The sequence below is a fragment of the Schistocerca americana genome, chromosome X, assembly GCF_021461395.2.
Source record: "Schistocerca americana isolate TAMUIC-IGC-003095 chromosome X, iqSchAmer2.1, whole genome shotgun sequence".
NCBI lineage: Eukaryota > Metazoa > Arthropoda > Insecta > Orthoptera > Acrididae > Schistocerca > Schistocerca americana.
Genome location: NC_060130.1, coordinates 774,206,099 through 774,225,728, shown reverse-complemented (window position 1 = coordinate 774,225,728; position 19,630 = coordinate 774,206,099). Strand labels below are relative to the sequence as shown.

General features: G+C 44.2%; 1 protein-coding gene across 2 annotated transcripts in view; it reads left to right on the top strand.

Annotated features, from left to right (window-relative positions):
• Window positions 1–19,630, top strand: part of LOC124555265 — a 516,239-nt gene that overhangs the window by 376,659 nt on the left and 119,950 nt on the right. For both annotated transcript variants that reach the window (XM_047129133.1, XM_047129134.1), the window contains 2 exons: window positions 7,629–7,764; window positions 19,079–19,338. In XM_047129133.1, the coding sequence (XP_046985089.1) occupies window positions 7,629–7,764; window positions 19,079–19,338 (396 nt within the window). The remainder of the gene's footprint in view (window positions 1–7,628; window positions 7,765–19,078; window positions 19,339–19,630) is intronic.

Sequence of the window (19,630 nt, the reverse complement as noted above, 5' to 3'; positions counted from 1 at the left end):
GTAATTTACGAAACTGCTTGACATCTGGTGCCAGACACCTCTGATACACTACCAAGTATTTGTGAATATATACCATGCAGAATCGCTGTTGTATTGCGTTCCAAAGATTGACCAACATGCTATTAAATAGGTGGTCGTAATGATTTGGCTCTTCAGTGGTCCCAGCTTAATAGTCACAACGCTATAATTGGATGAATTCGGACTAATACAGCAGGGTACCTACAATCATTTTCCCTTGTAGCAATCGCGAATGGAACATGAAAAGGACAAGAATAATCCAGCCAAAACCAAAGACGGGCCACTCGGCTCCGTCCAACCACTGTGTCATCCTCAACCAATGGCGTCATGCAGATGCGTATGGAGGGACGTCAGCACCCCAGTCTCCTGACCGTTGTCTCGTTATTACACTTGTTACCGCTACTTCCTCTTTCACGAAGCTCCTCAGTTTGCATCACGAGACTAATCGGACCCTATTTTAGTCCTCCAACCAAGGGAAAATCCATGTTCAAAGAACCTTTTTTCCTCCATTTCTAGTCGGGAATCCGTCCTGCAGTTTGTCTGTATTATTAATGTTACATCATATCGGCACATATAGTGCAGTGACGTACCATATTTGAGTATTGGTGATTTTATCAGGGTGAACATTAATAGAACCGACAAACTACAGCGACGGATTCTTGACTAGAAATGGAGGGAAAAAAAGTCCGTGTCCAGAAATGGACGGTGTGCGTGCAACTACAACAAATCGTCCCGGAACACAGTACCAAGCTGCATCGCATCCACGTCTCAACAGATGTTCAAAGCGGCCTTATGGGATGCTATACCATGCAGGATACACATAATCGTACTTTTGGCCCATGTTGGCAGGCCACTTGCCTGGAGTTATACTAGGGTTCATCTCAACATCCTGTAGAACCTGGCTTCGAAATCTAGTGTACGCACAATCCGCCGCTTCCCTGCACGTTCTTCTGTCTGAAAGGACCCATGCTCACACAAACGCCCAAAACGGGCTTTAAATGTTGTGTGATGTGGCTGCTGTCTGTGAGGATACTTGGTTTGGTATAGCCGTGCTGCCTCTCGACCGTTTCCATCTCCTTGGCAGTACACAAACACTATGTCGGCTTATTCCCGATATGAATACTGGAACATTCTGCTGCTTTCAGTACGCTGCGTCAATCACACAGCCTGCATCCAACAAGAAACAAAGAGCACGTGATTTGAGCGCCAACTACCGTCGTAAGGGTGCATCATCGAACTTTTTTTCTCTATTTCCAGTCAGGAATCTGTCCCTGCAGTTTGTCGGTTCTATTAATGCTCTATATATGCTGTAGCACCCTAGGGGTAGGGCGCAACGGTGGGTAGTGTATCGAGTTCAGGAGGTCCACAGTTGACCATCCAAGGATGCAGATCATGTCAATTCGGAGATTAGGTGCCTGTCTGATGCCCTAAGTCGTTAAAACAATATTAAAGTTCAAACTTCCTGGCAGATTAAAACTGTGTGCCCGACCGAGACTCGAACTCGGGACCTTTGCCTTTCGCGGGCAAGTGCTCTACCAACTGAGCTACCGAAGCACGACTCACGGCCGGTACTCACAGATTTACTTCTGCCAGTACCTCGTCTCCTACCTTCCAAACTTTACAGAAGCTCTCCTGCGAACCTTGCAGAACTAGCACTCCTGAAAGAAAGGATATTGCGGAGACATGGCTTAGCCACAGCCTGGGGGATGTTTCCAGAATGATATTTTTACTCTGCAGCGGAGTGTGCGCTGATATGAAACTTCCTGGCAGATTAAAACTGTGTGCCCGACCGAGACTCGAAGAGTTTTAATCTGCCAGGAAGTTTCATATCAGCGCACACTCCGCTGCAGAGTGAAAATCTCATTCTGGAAATATTAAAGTTGCAAACATTTATGGTCCACAGAATACTACAGTTTAGATACCTACATTCAGACAGCTAAAGCTGTTGGGGACAGCGGTGGCGTTCCTCCGTGAAATACAACCGTTAGCACACAGCTGGGCGGTGCGTTGACTCAGCTGCAACGACGACACAAAGCCAGCGATCTGGCCTACGTTAGCATTCAGCTGCGCCAACGCCGAGTGAGCCTACACACAGCTTCCGTGAGATGATGCTCACGACTCCCGTGACCCCATCGTAGACTGCACACAGGAAAGGCGCCTACCAGCTCTGCTCGGAGTACGTGAAGTCCTGGAGTGGAGTGCTGTCGCCTCCCGACTGGTGAGAAGTCTGCCACGCGGATGGAGGCGGGCAGCAGCAGTGGCTCACACCCACGACGACAGATGACGATCTAGAAATAATTTAAAAGCCAAGATCGCTTAAATACTGTTTATTGGATAACCTGTTTCAACACACTAAAGGTGCCATTATCGAATCTGAATCGAGCAGCGGTCATGTACCAATAGTTTTATCTTGTGACTTCGGTTTTAAATATCTTACGGAAAAGAATGACCATGAGAGCAGTTGTGTTTCATTTTTTGTGACAATGTTTTTGTATCAGCTGGTCTGCCTCATGTATCGTTATATCCAAATGGTTTATAAATGTTTATCTACATTCAGATCCGCTGATGGCACCTTTAGTGTGTTGAAACCGGTTATCCAGTAAATAGTATTTAAGCTTTTGAATTATTCCTACAACAGAGTGATCACCCCACTACGCACTATGTGTTCACTGCAAAAAAGGTGACGATCTGCTCCCTGTCCATGCTAGTTAAGCCTCCAGAGGACCTCCTGCTTGGTGGCGGCCACAGCTCTGACAGTTTTGACTCGGTAATTGGTACTTCATCTTAACAGCGTCTAAGTTCCTTTAGACTGAACTCGCTGCTCCATAGAAGATCTAAAGCGACTATACGAGCAGATGGAGGCCTCCTCTCCAGGCTGGATTTCTAAAAACTGATTAGCCACCAGAACGGAAGTAGGATTTATACAACACGGGCTTGTGTGCTCTGCTACTGCGAGGGGGTAATAAAACCATCCTCCCAGCTTTTCTTGTTCAGTCACCGTCTGAAATGTATCTCAACTCCACCTTTCAGGAGCGGTAGTAGGCGTATTCTGCAGAGTCTGTACGCAAAATGTTTGTTGTTGCTTCCAACTCAGGATCCCTTGAGATACCATTATGACGATATCTCTCTGTCGCCATGTCGTTCTGCTACCATGTCGCTGACTGCGCGGCCCCTCCCGCCGGAGCTTCGAGTCCTCCCTCGGGCATAGGTGTGTGTGTTGTTCTTAGCATAGGTTAGTTTAAGTAGTGTGTAAGTCTAGGGACCTATGACCTCTGAGGTTTGGTCACTTAAGAACTCACACACTTTTTTTTTTTTTTTTTTTTTTTGTCGCTCAGGCGCACAGCTCATTCAGTGTGTCGCCAGCCATAGCTTCCGTGTTCGCTGCTGCACAATCAACGGTCCTGCCTCTCTGGAATCCTGCCTGGCTATTGACCCGTTTTGCCCTGCGTCTTGCGTCGCCAAGAAAGGTCTTTGAAAGTTTCCTGACTACGCAAAGTTAACTATACTGCTGTACTACAATACACTCATGTACATCCATACAAATTTCTCTTCTCTGCTTCCTCTTGTACACGACGACAGACTCAAATGGGCAGCCTACTTGTGAGTTTAAAGCAAATATATAGAACTCGTTTCTGATCTTTAACATGCAGTAAACGTGTGACGCTCTTCGATGAATTTCCGTTCCCCGCGCTCCTTCCACTGTAAGGAAACGCACTACACCCATTTCTCCGTTTTCAGGGCTACTAATTGCAGTGGATGGTCGACGTGTGTACGTGCTCGCTCTGTAGTAACGTGGATGTGCTCCCATGTCTCTCTTACGGCGAGTTTTGGGCTTCAGCGCTCTCATAGTCATGACATTTCCTTCCGTACGTAATGGAATTACAATAGCTTCAGTGATTTTCAATTTAAAACCTCGCTCGTTTCTTCTTTTCTACATACATACACTGTAAGTCACCACACAATGCACGACGGAGGGTATCTTGTACAACTACATTAATTCACTTTCATGTTCCACTCTCAAATGCCGCAGGAGAAAAACGACTGTCTATATGTGCTTCTGCGCAAACCCTGTTTTCTCTAATCTTGTCTTCGCAGTCCTTATGTGAAATGTGCGTTAGTGCCAGCGGAATCGTTCTGCAGTCACGTGAAAATACCTGTTTTCTAAATTTTGTCAGTAGTGTTTCTCGAAAAGAACGTTGTCTTCCCTCCATGGTTTCCCATTTGAATTCCTTAATACTTGCGAGTTGATCGAACCTACCAGTAACAAATCTGGCAGTCTGGCAGCACACCTGTGAATTGCTTCGATGCCCTCCTTTAATCCGACCTGATGAGGTTATCAAACATGCGAGCGGCCCTCAAGAATGGGACGCACTAGTATTCTCTGCGCGGTCTGCTTTATAGATGGTTCAAATGGCTCTGAGCACTATGGGACTCAACAGCTATGGCCATCAGTCCCCTAGAACTTAGAACTACTTAAACCTAACTAACCTAAGGCCATCACACAACACCCAGTCATCACGAGGCAGAGAAAATCCCTGACCCCGCCGGGAATCGAACCCGGGAACCCGGGCGCGGGAAGCGAGAACGCTACCGCACGACCACGAGCTGCGGACCTCTATAGATGAGTTGCACTTTCTTAGTTCTCCCTTCTTTTGGCCTTAAGCACTCGATCCATTTCACACCGCTTTGCAACGTTACGCTACGAACTTAACCGACCTGACTGTATCAAGCACCACACCACTAACACTACATTTGCATTAACTTACATTTTTCTACATTTATAGTAACCTGCCATTGATCACATCAACTGGAAATTATAAGTCATCTTGTATTCTACAGTCACTCAATGACGACACTTTCCCGTATCATCAGCAGACAGTCGCAAGTTGCTTCTCAGCCAATCCGTCAGATTGTTTATATATGTAGAGAACACTGGGTTCTACCACTTAAGAAGTCTTTGAGCCACTCACATATTTGAGAAACTTATTATGTATGCTCGGACTTTCGTTAGCAATTTTCAGTGTGGTACGCTTTCCGGAAAGCTAGGAATATAGACTCTGCCTGTTGCCTTTCAGCCATGGTTCACAGGATATCGTGTGAGAAATGGACAAGCTGAGTTTCGCATGAACGATGCTCCCTGAATCAATGCTGATTTATGAAAAGATCTTTTCTTGTCATGCAGGCAAGGTAGTTCCCATCCGGTGCTGTGGTCATATTTTGTGGTTGAAGACTCGCTAGGCAATGCATGTGAGCCTCGTTTACACAGACATCAGCAATGTTGCGCATTTTGTGTATGAACCCAAATGATGCAATAAGACATATCAACTATGCGTAAATCGATCTTATTGCCCGTTTGTTCTCAAATGCTGATTTGCGCCCTTCCACGTCAAAAACATGTGTTTCGCTTGCTTTTGCGTTTTCACTCTGTTTGACGGCAATTGACGTTTTATCTTCCATACCATTGGAGATAGATCTTTGGTGTTAATACGAGTTTCAGAGTACTATCAGTGAAGTAGGCATTGTGACTATTAAGCCTCGTCTTTCGGATCAAAGTTATACTGGTAACGCTTCGAAAACAAATTTCACACGCCGGCCGGTGTGGCCGAGCGGTTCTAGGCGCTACAGTCTGGAACCGCGCGACCACTACGGTCGCAGGTTAGAATCCTGCCTCGGACTTGGATGTGTGTGATGTCCTTAGGTTAATTAGGTTTAAGTAGTTCTAAGTTCTAGGGAACTGATGACCTCAGACGTTAAGTCCCATAGTGCTCAGAGCCATTTTTTGACATTTCACACGTCTAGAACCTAGGATGTTGACCGTGGTCCCCCAGTTAATGTTTCCTGCACCGATAATGGTGTAATTCCGTCACATAGTGAATTCGCGCGCCATACGTTGCCCATAGCACGGGGTAAGCGGGAGCTGATCTTTCTTCCTCGACCACACAGAAAAAAAAAACTTTTCACATTTTCTCAAACTTCTTGGACATGTATCATATTTCAGATGTTCCATTACTTTTTACACTGAAAACTTTCTCTTACAAATATTGTTAATATAAAATACCTTTTTGGCAGGACATGTTTCTTCTAGTGATTCTGTGACGTATTGAGAAGCCAGGAGTTTGTTGCTGAAATGTTATGAGCATTCGGCGTCATTGCAGGATTATCCTTTTGATGCACTACCTAACCATACGTGAGAAATGGTTTAACAACTGAAAATGCTATTTTATCTTTTCTCTGTGAGGTTTTGGACGGATTAAATAAAAGGTTGAGAACGCTAGGTGTTTTCTTTGATTTAACGAAGGCTTTTGACTGTGTTGACCACAAAATATTAATGCAGAAGCTAGACCATTATGGAATACGTGGAGTAGCTTACAATTGGTTCGCCTCTTACTTTAAGAACAGAAAGCAGAAGGTAATTCTCCGCAATATTAAGAGTGGTAGTGATGTTCAGTCCCAATGGGGCACTGTTAAGTGGGGCGTTCCCCAAGGGTCGGTGCTGGGGCCACTGCTGTTTCTTATTTATATAAATGATATGCCTTTTAGTATTACAGGTGATTCAAAAATATTTCTGTTTGCTGATGACACCAGCTTGGAGTGAAGGATCTTGTGTGTAATATTGAAACATTGTCAAATAATGTAGTTCATGAAATAAGTTCGTGGCTTGTGGAAAATAATTTGATGCTAAATCACAGTAAGACTCAGTTTTTACAGTTTCTAACTCACAATTCAACAAGAACCGATATTTTGATGAGACAGAGTGGGCATATTATAAGCGAGACGGAACAGTTCAAGTTCCTAGGCGTTCGGATAGATAGTAAGCTGTTGTGGAAAGACCATGTCCAGGATCTTGTTCGGAAACTAAATGCTGCTTTATTTACCATTAGAACAGTATCTGAAATACGTGACACTTCAACACGAAAAGTAGTCTACTTCGCATATTTTCATACGCTTATGTCATATGGTATTCTTTTTTGGGGTCATTCTTCTGATTCAGAAAGGGTATTTTTGGCTCAAAAACGGGCTGTTCGAGCTATATGTGGTGTAAGTTCGAGAACCTCTTGTCGACCCCTATTCAATAGTCTGGGAATTCTGACATTGCCCTCACAGTATATATTTTCTTTAATGTCGTTTGTTGTTAGCAATCTTAGCTTATTCCCAAGAGTTAGCAGCTTTCACTCAGTTAATACTAGGCAGAAATCAAATCTGCATGTGGAATGCACTTCCTTGACTCTCGTGCAGAAAGGAGTGCACTATTCTGCTGCATCCATTTTCAATAAGCTACCACAAGAACTCAAAAATCTTAGCAGTAGCCCAAACGCTTTTAAGTCCAAACTGAAGAGTTTCCTCATGGCTCACTCCTTCTATTCTGTCGAGTAGCTCCTGGAAGAGCTGTAAAATTAAGCAAATTCCAGTGTTACATTGTTGATTTTCTTCATTTAAGCTTACGAATTGTCGCTTGAATACGCTTCTTATATTTCATTTTATCTGTTTCTACTATCGTGTTATAATTTCATGTATTGACTCGTTCCATGGCCATGGAGACTTCTCCTTAATTTGGTCCCACGGAACAATAAATAAATAAATAAATAAATAACTTTTGATTGTCTGTGCAGACTGCTTCGTCCGAGCGCGCGTCGGCTTCCGGCTGGACCGGTCGGTGGTGCTGACTCAGCTGGAGGGTTCGCTGATCGCCTGCGAACACGCGTGCCTCGTTGAGCAACGTTTTCCCTGCCTCTCCTTCAGCTACAGGTCAGCACCGCTGCATGCTAACGGTTGCTACTAATGACACTTGCTTTGGATTCTCTGCTTCAGTTCACCGAGCAAAGTGATATGGCGCAGTGGTAAGACACTGGAGTTACATTCGAGTGGACGCCAGTTCTAACTGCCGTTCAGCCATCCACATTTAGATTTATCCTTTGAAAAAAGACACGGAAAATTTTATCCTCCATCCTTCACCAACCAGAACGTGTGTACTATCTCCAGAGATCCCGTTGCCGACTGAGCATTAAACCCTAATTTCCTTCCTTCATTTTCCAGTTACCAAGTGGATTGGCACAGTTTTTAAGAAAGTAGATTCGTACCTCAGATGGAGGATATTCAAACCACCATCTGGACATCCTTAACTGTATTTTTCCTCGCTTAACTGAAGCGAATACCTGGATTTATATCGTTTAGTCAGCTCTGTTCCTGGAATGTTCCTGCAACCAGTCCACGGGTAAACTCCTTCCGCACGCTTGTCAAAGTGAGCATATGCTCTGTGTTGTATTCATTAAATACTCTTAGCGCCCAACAAAATGTCGCAGGAAGAGAACATCCTATCGCTGAAAGCAATTGCTGTTATGTGGTGCTTGCTTGCACGCAGCTACTATAAAGCCTCATCACAGGTCCAAACATGTTTAGGCAAACTATAGCAGAAATTATGGCAACACAGATTAGCAACAATAATGTATTAAAGTAACTTATACCTCACGTTAATTGAATGTGAAGAGAGTGCGTGGCAGTGTAGTTCAGAGTTCTTTGCAGTGATCAGTCTTTGAACACTAATCTAATCCTGAATCCAATAAACGATTATTAATATGACTTGTAGGATTTCCAGTTGGGCTCTTCTGGGTGGCGAGTGTATACAGATCCTAATTCTGTCTTGATACACGGTGTTGATACTGTCGAACTAATTGCTATGGTGATACCAGCGTAGTGGAGCAGTCCGTCTGCTTATATCTGTGTTTGACCAATGGACGTTCACAACGCGTGACACTACAGGTCTAACGATTGCCAGCAGCCGACTCCGGCGGACAGTGAGTAACTATTGCAGAAGAGTTTAATAATTATTAACTGCACTTTTAAATGCATGCAAGCTCTCGATAACAGCCGACAAGGTTAAAACCTATATGGGTACCGTTCCATTGACGTACTGATATCGCGTGGATCCTACATGCAGCCGCGCGTTTACGAAGTTTGGCGGGCAAGCTGATCAGTGTGACGTCACAGGTTCGTTGAGGGGCCCGTATTTCACGTGTGCCCCGGAACTATATGGGTGACGAAAGGCGAAAGCATAACGTAGTCTGAGTTGTGTGCGCCCTGTATGGCGCGTAACCAGAACTACGAGATGTGGCTAGAAAAAAACCGGACTAGTACTGGTGAAACAATAAAACGAATGCAATAAGGCTGAAAGTCACGTGGCCTGTCACGTGACTCTCGCTCCGCCTACTGCTCCAGTTTCATCTGCCTCCTGCACTCAGTCTGCCCGTGGCGTCTGTTTTAAGTAGTTGACGTTTTGTCTGTGCGTCGGAAAATGTCGAGTGTACAGAAAGAACAGCGTGTTAACATCAAATTTTGTTTCAAACTAGGAAAATCTGCAAGTGAAACGTTTGTAATGTTACAGCAAGTGTACGGCGATGATTGTTTATCGCGAACACAAGTGTTTGAGTGGTTTAAACGATTTAAAGATGGCCGCGAAGACACCAGTGATGACACTCGCACTGGCAGACCATTGTCAGCAAAAACTGATGCAAACATTGAAAAAATCGGTAAACTTGTTCGACAAGATCGCCGTTTAACAATCAGAGCATTGTCTGAGTTAACAGGAGTTGACAAGGAAAGTGTTAGGCAGATTCTTCATGAAAGTTTCAACATGAACAAAGTGTGTTCAAAAATGGTTCCAAAGTGTCTCACAATTGAACAGAAGGAACGCCGAAGAATGATTTGTTCTGACATCCTGGAAAAATTGAAAGTGATCCCACCTTCTTACAAAATCGATGCATTGGAAAACTCCTGGTTCTCCACGACAAAAAAAGCACGAATGTCAAAATCGAAATTCAAGGCAATGATGATTTTTTTTTGACATCAAAGGGATTGTGCACATTGATTGGGTACCAGAGGGACAAACAGTGAATCAGCATTACTACATTAGCGTCCTGGCTACCCTACGTGAGCGAGTACGGAGAAAACGGAACGATTTGTGGAGAAAAAAGTCATGGATCCTTCACCAAGACAATGCCCCAGCTCACAGTGCGTTGTCAGTGAAGACGTTTTTGGCAAAACACAACATTCCCATCTTAGATCATCCACCCTACTCACCTGATTTGGCCCTCTGTGACTTTTTTTTCCCTAAAGTCAAGTCAGCTTTGAAAGGAACTAGATTTGAGACTGTTGAAGCAGTAAAAGAAAAAGCGACGGAAGTAATGTATGGACTTACCGAAAATGATCTGCAGCATTGCTATGAAAAGTGGAAAATTCGTATGGAGCGGTGTAGAGACCGAGGAGGAGAGAACATTGAAGGAGATAACATGAAATTGTAAATAATTGTAAATAAATGTTTTTCCAGCATCAGTCCGGTTTTTTTCTAGCCGCACCTCGTATGTTGCGCCTCTCCAGAGGCTGGTCGTGCTGAGTGGCACCCTCTCTATGTATGGCTGTTTATTGATGAACACAGCACTCTGCCTCTATTACCAAGGGGTGATGATGATGTTTGGTTTGTTGGGCACTCAACTGCGTGGTCATCAGCGCCCGTACAAAGTCCTAATTTTTACACAGTCTAATCTTTACACAATCCAATCTAGCCACTCTCACGAATGATGATGAAATGATGAGGACGACACAAACACCCAGTCCTCCGGCAGAGAAAATCCCCAACCCGGTTGGGAATCGAACTCGGGACCCCGTGATCCACAGGCAGCAACGCTAGCCCCTAGACCACGAGCTGCGGACATTTCCAAGGGGGATAAAGCAGTGAATGTGGCAATCAACTCGTGTCTTGAAAAATGGGATTAAAGTCCTTGTCACGCAAACCAGACTCAGATTTCCTGTGGTTTTCCGATATTTCTGTCCTTCCTAGCGTTTCCTCGTTGTGCGTGGTCATGTTTTCGCGATCTGGCAAAATAATTTAACTTTAACTCTGAATCCGGATCCCATTGCTTACGCCACAATCGTCAGTTAACCAAAGGGAGGGAAGTCATATGCGCCGTCTGTCTGTGAATCCTGTAAACTTGTCAGAATGAAACTTTCTCTCTTTAGCGGAGTGTGTGCTGTCTTGTAACTTAGTGGCAAATTAAAACTGTGTAAACTTCGTTTTGTGTGTTATCGTACTTTCATTGTTTCCGTATGGTATATTCTCAAGCAGAGACTGGAAGCTGTCCCAGCATTTGTGCAAACGAGTCTTGAAAACAGCCTAAAAACCACACTCAGACATATACATGCCTTTTTTTAATTTTCCGATAGGGCCTCCTTAAACCCTTTCCGGCCCACCTTATGCACATAATAAATAATACCTCAATCGCCTCAGGCTTGTAGCTTGTAATGATATATTCGTCATAAAATTTGTCCTGAAGCGTGTTTCACACTAGTGAAGTAAGTCTTCCGAAAACCAAAACTTCTTCTGAAAAGCATATGTGCTTCTTCCTGAAAAACAAATAAATAATTTCGTCGTGTAAACGAATGAAATAACCCCTTCTTGTGGAGGACAATGTAATTACTTTTCTTGAAGTAAAATATAATTAAATTCATTCTTAAAAAAGCATTTGAAATGTATTGAACAAAGACACATTCTTCATGAAAACAGTAGATATTTTCTTGAAAAAACAATAGACTCTTCTCGAAACACAATAAAATTTTCTATGTGGGTACCTCAGTCGACAATACTGAGAAAGATTCCCAGAAAATTGTAGAAAAATATCTTTATACTTCTGTTGCAGCTATGTGAGCATATTTTTCAATGCAGACCTCAATGCCTCGATAAATATTCGACTCTGGCAACTGGAGAGATCGGAAAAGACGTGCTGTTTCATGCTTGTAATTATAAGACCAATACTAGACATGTGAGTAGCAATAACATTGTCTTTAAAGACGCAGTATCCTGGAATTCAGGTCGCTTGCAAGAAGTTCGGCTCTAGCGCCTCAACTAAGGAACTTTTATTTTTATAGCCCCCGTAGCACTGTTTTCGTTGATACTTTGCTCTCTAGACGCATATCAAACTCGGAAAAACTTTCATCACAATGATCTTGTAACTAGAAACAACAGTGTTCCTTACTGGCTCCCGTTTGTATCATTAAGTTCTGTCTTCACCTACTATTCGTTTATCAGACACAGTTCAAATGGTTCAAATGGCTCTGAGCACTATGGGACTCAACTGCTGTGGTTATCAGTCCCCTAGAACTTAGAACTGCTTAAACCTAACTAACCTAAGGACATCACACACATCCATGCCCGAGGCAGGATTCGAACCTGCGACCGTAGCAGTCGCACGGTTCCGGACTGCGCGCCTAGAACCGCGAGACCACCGCGGCTGGCCAGACTCAGTTCAACAAGAATGTGTGTACTGTGATGACAGTGCATGTAGTAGTTTTCAGTACCTCACCTAGATTCCCTCTTGCTGTCAGGGATTCACTGATTAACCGGAAACCACCAGCTTGCCTACATCGAAAGTCTGTGAGGACAGGTATTTGATCAAAACAACGTGATAACGATGATACATATAGTGGAAACTCGAATAACTTCCAGAGATGTTTTGCTACAGGAGACAACACAGTACGTAATTTCATTTCACGTAATTCCATTTCACATAAATCACGAAAATAAACTCCTTATAACAGGATGCTCTTGTAAGTTTAAGCCTTTTACATTTTATTTATAATCGTGTTTGTTTTTCTAAAACAAAAAGGTTATAATATTACAGGATGACTTAAATTGATGCTGAAGAGGCCATATTTGTCTGGATAAGAAATATTTCTTTTAATCGCTGCATACAAACCTACTGCATTAAGTGTGGAGAGGAGGGAGGGAGAGGGTATACGTACCGAGGGAGATAGCTACAGTCTGTGTGTACTGCAGTGTCCTATAAGTAACACTGTAATCACTACCTACTACACAATTACAATTTAGCGCAAAATTCCTGGTTCTTTCCTGTGTTCATCGCGCGGGGTAGCCGCGCGGTCTGGGCGTCTTGTCACGGTCCCCGCTGGTCCCCCCCGTCGGAGGTTCGAGTCCTCCCTCCATTGGGCATGGGTGTGTGGGCCATCCTTAGCCTAAGTTAGTTTAAGTTAGATTAAGTAGTGTGTAAGCTTAGGGACCGATGACCTCAGCATGTTTGTCCCATAAGACCACACCACAATTACCGAGCGAGATGGCGCAGTGGTTAGCACACTGGACTCGCATTCGGGAGGACGACGGTTCAATCCCGTCTCCGGCCATCCTGATTTAGGTTTTCCGTGATTTCCCCAAATCGCTTCAGGCAAATGCCGGGATGGTTCCTTTGAAAGGGCACGGCCGATTTCCTTCCCCATCCTTCCCTCACCCGTGCTTGCGCTCCGTCTCTAATGACCTCGTTGTCGACGGGACGTTAAACACTAATATCCTCCTCCTCCACACCACAATTAATTTTTTTTTTTTTCACTCCAGTGTTCAATCAGGCGAGTTATTTATACGCAACCACCAACGTGTCGACTCCGCAGTCAAGTCCGACCCTCAGTTCGAAACGTTGAAAAATCTGTACGCGACTCATCTAACGAAGCTACACTTTCCAATCCACGATGTTCCAATGCTGTAACGTCAAGAGCGTAGGTGAATCGCCGTCTCACATGACGTGGCATGAACAGAAATTCTGTGGTGGCTGTCTTTTTGCGTATTTCTCTAATATTTATAAACCCCTCCGGTTTCATGTTCATCACTGTGCGACTTGTTTACATAGTTCCGTTAGTCGTCCGATTACCCACTAATGTCTAACTGTACCATCTTTTTGGTAAACGGTGCGACTGCTACGGTCGCAGGTTCGAATCCTGCCTCGGGCATGGATGTGTGTGATGTCCTTAGGTTAGTTAGGTTTAAGTAGTTCTAAGTTCTAGGGGACTGATGACCACAGATGTTAAGTCCCATGGTGCTCAGAGCCATTTGAACCATTTTTTTGGTAAACGGTGCAGCTTGAATATTAAGTTTTCGCTGCATTTGTGTACGAGGGTTCGAACTTTGATAGTGGCAACTATTTATTTAGAAGTTATACGAAATAGAAACATGTTTCAAAGTTTTACTGACCTTCAAATTCGTCACCAGCATTGTACATAACCTGTTGTCAACGATGTGAAGTCGCAGCATTCCTTAGCAGCGCCAGTTTTGTGTCAATTCGAATAGAGCTATTATTGCCCGACGACTCTCTGTAACAGTTCTGAAGCGAATCCCACGAAGTGCTTCGTTCATCTTAGGAATCAAGTTGAAGTTATTGGGGCTTAAGTTAGGGGATTGTGGTGGGTAGGACAGCTCTTTCCAAACGCATCGATCAAACAAATCAGTCACAACTCGCACCGACTGCACCCGAAAGTTGTCCTACAAAATAATGGACAAGTTCTGTAGAAAGTGTCCCAGCTTCTCTCGCTAAGCTGTTCGTTTTTGGAACACAGCCTGCAACACAATATTCGGGCGCATATGGCGCAAGTTGCGACTGATTTCTTTGATCGATGGGTCTCTACTACACAACGCACTCACTGGACTTAACCTGCATAAATGGTATCATAAAAAGAGAAATGTTACATTTCAGAATAATGCATGAGCGGAAAAATTATAGTTCCCATTCATTCGCAGTTAGGTCCTCATTGTCTTTCTGTCAGTGCCCATTGAGTCTAACTGAACATGTGAGAGAGATCTCAACATTCACAAGCATACATCATTATACCAGCGGAAAAATCGTCATATCCGAGCACAAAAAATACGAGTATATACCTGTTCATTTAAAAGACTATGACTGAAAAGTGGAGTGCCTGCTGCCTGAATGTACCTTCCTCAGCGCATTTAAAAATTTTCCCAAAAATTTGGGCATGAGAGCATATTAGTGCTTTTTTTTAACACGCAGCTCACCTCAAACTCCCACACGCTCCCCTAACTGTGACTTATAACACAACCACTCTCTAATGTCTTCCAATATTTATTACTTTTCCGTTTCTTTGTCACTGAGGTTGTCTTTCTCTCTCTTTGCATAAAAAAACGCTAATATATTCGCATGCCAAAATTTTTGGGAAAATTTTGAACAATGCTGCGGAAAGTAGAATTAGACAGTTGCTACTCCATTTTTCATTCAGAGTCTCTTAAATAAACCGAAAAATATTCTCATTTATTGAGTTCCAATAGGAGCATTTCTCCGTTGGTACCCTTCTTTTCCAGCCGGGCATGTAACTCATGAACAGAAACGCATGTCTGTAAAATTTAGGTAGTCTACTTATGTGAAACTGAAGTAAAGCAAAAGTAGTTTTGCTCTTCACACTGGATGTTACGGACAAACAAAATTTGCATGTGAATCAGTACTTCAACACGTGGTTCCAGGTGACAACGGAGACACACTACAGCACATTTCTACGTGCTGCGTCACTTTAGAAACTACTTCTTCGCTTCACACCGCATTTTACGTGCGTATTTTACGTGTACTGCCGGTCGTTGGGGCCAAGTGGTTCTAGGCGCTTCAATTCGGAACCGCGCTGCTGCTACGGTCGCAGGTTCGAATCCTGCCTTGGACATGGATGTGTGTGATGTCCTTCGGTTAGTTCTAAGTCTAGGGGACTGATGACCTCAGATGTTTAAGTCCCATAGTGCTCAGAACCATACGAACCATTTTTTACGTTTACAAGTACAGTAACTCCGAACCTCTGTATCTCGGAACCAGATAACGATACATAAAAATTTTTCAATATTGTTCCAGATCGAGATCATCAAAATTGCAGACATTTGGTTTGCATAGCTGTCTCGGAATCCGCGACTGGGATTTGGTACCAAAAGAAAACAAGTTTTTGAGGTATTTCTCGATAATGGATACAGATTTTTGAAAACGAGGAAATGGCTCTTCTAGATTAACGCCTAGAGAATATACCGATAAAATTTAACCAGTTTGCTGCAGTTATTTATTATTTAGATTTCGCTTCATACCGGATTTTACGTGTAGAAGTAGGGTTACTTTTAACCTCTGTATCTTGGAAACGGGCAAAGATATGAAAAAAGTTTCCACGGTTGTTCGAGATTGGGATCTAAGAATATATCTCAAAAATTTCAGCCATTTGGTGTGAACAGCCGTCTTGGAATCCTCCGCTGGTGACGGCGAAAATGTAGTAATAAATCCATTTTTTGCTGTTTTCCGAGGAACCACCCATGAACAAATGGTGCCTACATAAGTCTCATTAAGCCCACAACAGACCACATCAAATGCAAGAAGAACCAACCCATTTGCTTCATTTACTTAACCAGGAGGGAGTGAGTAATATTCGTACTTTATCCCTGTACTGTAGGATAGTGAGATTAAGGCGATCTTCTGTTGGATGTACAAATGGTCTCTAGTCCAAGGGCTATCCAAAACACTTGCCCCTACCATTTTGCCACCAATAGAACCGAGGTATGAGCACCGTGAAATCCCATTTTTATGTGCGGAGTTTTGGAACATATTAGGTACGTATGCACACCGCTGATATCTTCTCCTGTTATTGAGATGGTGCATTGTGTGGTGTTCGATGCAACCCGCCATTTTTAGCGTGACTGATGTAAACTGTCCCGGCTGGCCCACTGTGCGAAGAAGCGTGTGGCTCTCTTATTAATTATTTATTTATTTTACTTTTTCTGACCACAATGCAGTAAACAATCTCTACCACCTAGTGGTCATCATCACACTAAAGTCACATGCCGAAAGTGGTAACATGACGTTGGCGTTGCGTTGTCAACATCTATACATGCTATAAATTAAAGCCTTCGCTACGTGTTTCTATCTGTATTTGAAGACTAATCTCAGGACCTACTGTAGGGATTTTGAAACGGTTTTCACTAATAGACCGATTCACAACGAAACTTTTTGTAAATCATTGTATGTTACACTGCGGCGACAAAACTCATGGGATATCTCCCAATATCGTGTCGGACCTCTTTTTGCCGGCGTAGCGCAGCGACTCGACGTGGCATGGACTCAACAAGTCGTTGGAAGGCCCCTGCAGAAATGCTGAGGCATGCTGCAGCTATACCTGTCCATAGGTACGAAAGTGTTGCTGGTGCAGGGTTTTGTGCACGAACCGACCTGTCGATAACGTCCCATAAATGTTTGATGGGATTCATGTCGGGCTATGTGGTTGACCATACCAAACGCTCGAACTGTACCGAATGTTCTTCAAACCGATCGAAAACAATTGTGCCCCACTGACGTGGCGTATTGTCATCCATGATGGCAGCAGATGGATTCCAAGTAGCCGAACATGACCATTTCCAGTCAGTGATCGGTTCATTCCATGTGAACACAGTCCATACAATTATGGAGCCACCAGTAACTTGCACAGTGCCTTGTTGACAACTTGGGTCCATGCCTTCGTAGGGTCTGGATCACACTCGAACCCTGCCATAACCTCTTACCAACTGACATCGGGACTCATCTGAACAGGCCATAGTTTTCCTGTCGTCTAAGGTCCAATCGATATGGTCATGAGCCGTGGAGGGGCGCTGCAGGTGATGTCGTACTGTTAGCAAAGGCACTCACGTCGATCTTCTGCTGCCATAGCCCATTAACGACAAATATCGCCGCATTGTCCTAACGGATGCGTTCGTCGTACGTCCCACATTGATTTCTGTGGTTATCTCACGCAGTTTTGCTTGTCTGTTAGCACTGAAAACGTCGCTGCTCTCGGTCGTTAAGTGAAGGCCGTTGGCCAGTGCGTCGTCCGTCGTGAGAGATAATGCCTGAAATTTTGTGTTCTCGGCACACTCTTCACTTTGTGGACCTCGAAATATTGAATTCCCTAACCATGCATGTAGCTCCAACTAGCATTCCTCGTTCAAAGTCTGTTAATTTCCTTCGTGCCACCATAATCACGTCGGTAGCCTATTCTCATGAATCACCTGAGTATAAATGACAGCTTCCCGAATACTCTGCCTTTTTAAAACTTGCGTACGCTGTACTACCGCCATTTGTATATGAACATGTCGCTATCCCATGACTTTAGTCAACTCAGTATATTAACAAGTCACACGGCCGTATACAGGGTGGTCCATTGATCGTGACCGGTCCAAATATCTCACGAAATAAGCGTTAAACGAAAAAACTACAAAGAACGAAACTTGTCTAGCTTGAAGGGGGAAACCAGATGGCGCTATCGTTGGCCCGCTAGATGGCGCTGCCTTAGGTCAAACTGTTATCAACTGCGTTTTTTAAATAGGAACCCCCATTTTTATTACATATTCGTGTAGTACTTAAAGAAATATGAATGTTTTTGTTGGACCACATTTTTCGCTTTGTGATAGATGGAGCTGTAATAGTCACAAACGCATGGCTCACAATTTTAGAGGAACAGTTGGTAACAGGTAAGTATTTTAAATTAAAATACAGATCGTAGGTACGTTTGAACATTTTTTTCGGTTGTTCCAATGTGATACATGTACCTTTGTGAACTTATCATTTCTGAGAACGCATGCTGTTACAGTGTGATTACCTGTAAATACCAAATTAATGTAATAAATGCTCAAAATGATGTCCGTCAACCTCAATGCATTTGGCAATACGTGTAACGACATTCCTCTCAACAGCGAGTAGTTCGCTTTCCGTAATGTTCGCACATGCATTGACAATGCACTGATGCACGTTGTCAGGCGTTGTCGGTGGATCACGATAGCAAATATCCTTCAACTTTCCCCACAGAAAGAAATCTGGGGACGTCAGATTCGGTGAACGTGCGGGCCATTGTTTGGTGGTTCGACGACCAATCCACCTGTCGTGAAATATGCTATTCAATACCACTTCAACCGCACGTGAGCCATGTGCCGGACATCCATCATGTTGGAAGTACATCACCATTCTGTCATGCAGTGAAACAGCTTGTAGTAACATCGGCAGATTATTACATAGTAAATCAGCATAGCCGGCCGCGGTGGCCGTGCGGTTCTAGGCGCTACAGTCCGGAACCGCGAGACTGCTACGGTCGCAGGTTCGAATTCTGCCTCGGGCATGGATGTGTGTGATGTCCTTAGGTTTGTTAGGTTTAAGTAGTTCTAAGTTCTAGGGGACTGATGACCTCAGATGTTAAGTCCCTTAGTGCTCAGAGCCATTTGATTTGGGTGTGCGCACAGGTACAGCGTGGAGGCGCGGGTGCCCCAGAGCCGCTGCATGCTGAGCGACGTGGAGCTGCGCCGCATCGACCCGTACACGGCGCTGGTGCCGGACCGCGACTACGACATTTACTCGCGCGAATGCCCAGTGGACGTCGGCGGCGGCTACGGCCACGACCGCCACGACCGCGACTACGGGCGGCCCCCAGTGCCTGCCCCAGCGCCGCCGCCCCCGCCGCCACCGCCACTGCCTCCACTGCCGCCATCGCAACCCGATGCAGGTACCGTCAGCAGCTGAGGAGAATGTGCGCAACAGGAATGCGGTATAGTCTGTAAAGTGCATTGCGTCGTACTCTAAACGGAATAGCACGCGCCGATCTCAAAACTTTTTCTTGAAAACAAATACCTCACTATTGTAATTGTGACTGGCTTGAAGGGATTCGAACGAGAAAAATATACTATACTAAACCTAACTCCGTCAGTACAGGCCATGAAGGCCCAACGGTACCGACCGGCCGCCATGTCATTCTCAGACCACAGGCATCACTGGATGTGCATATGAAAGTGCATGTG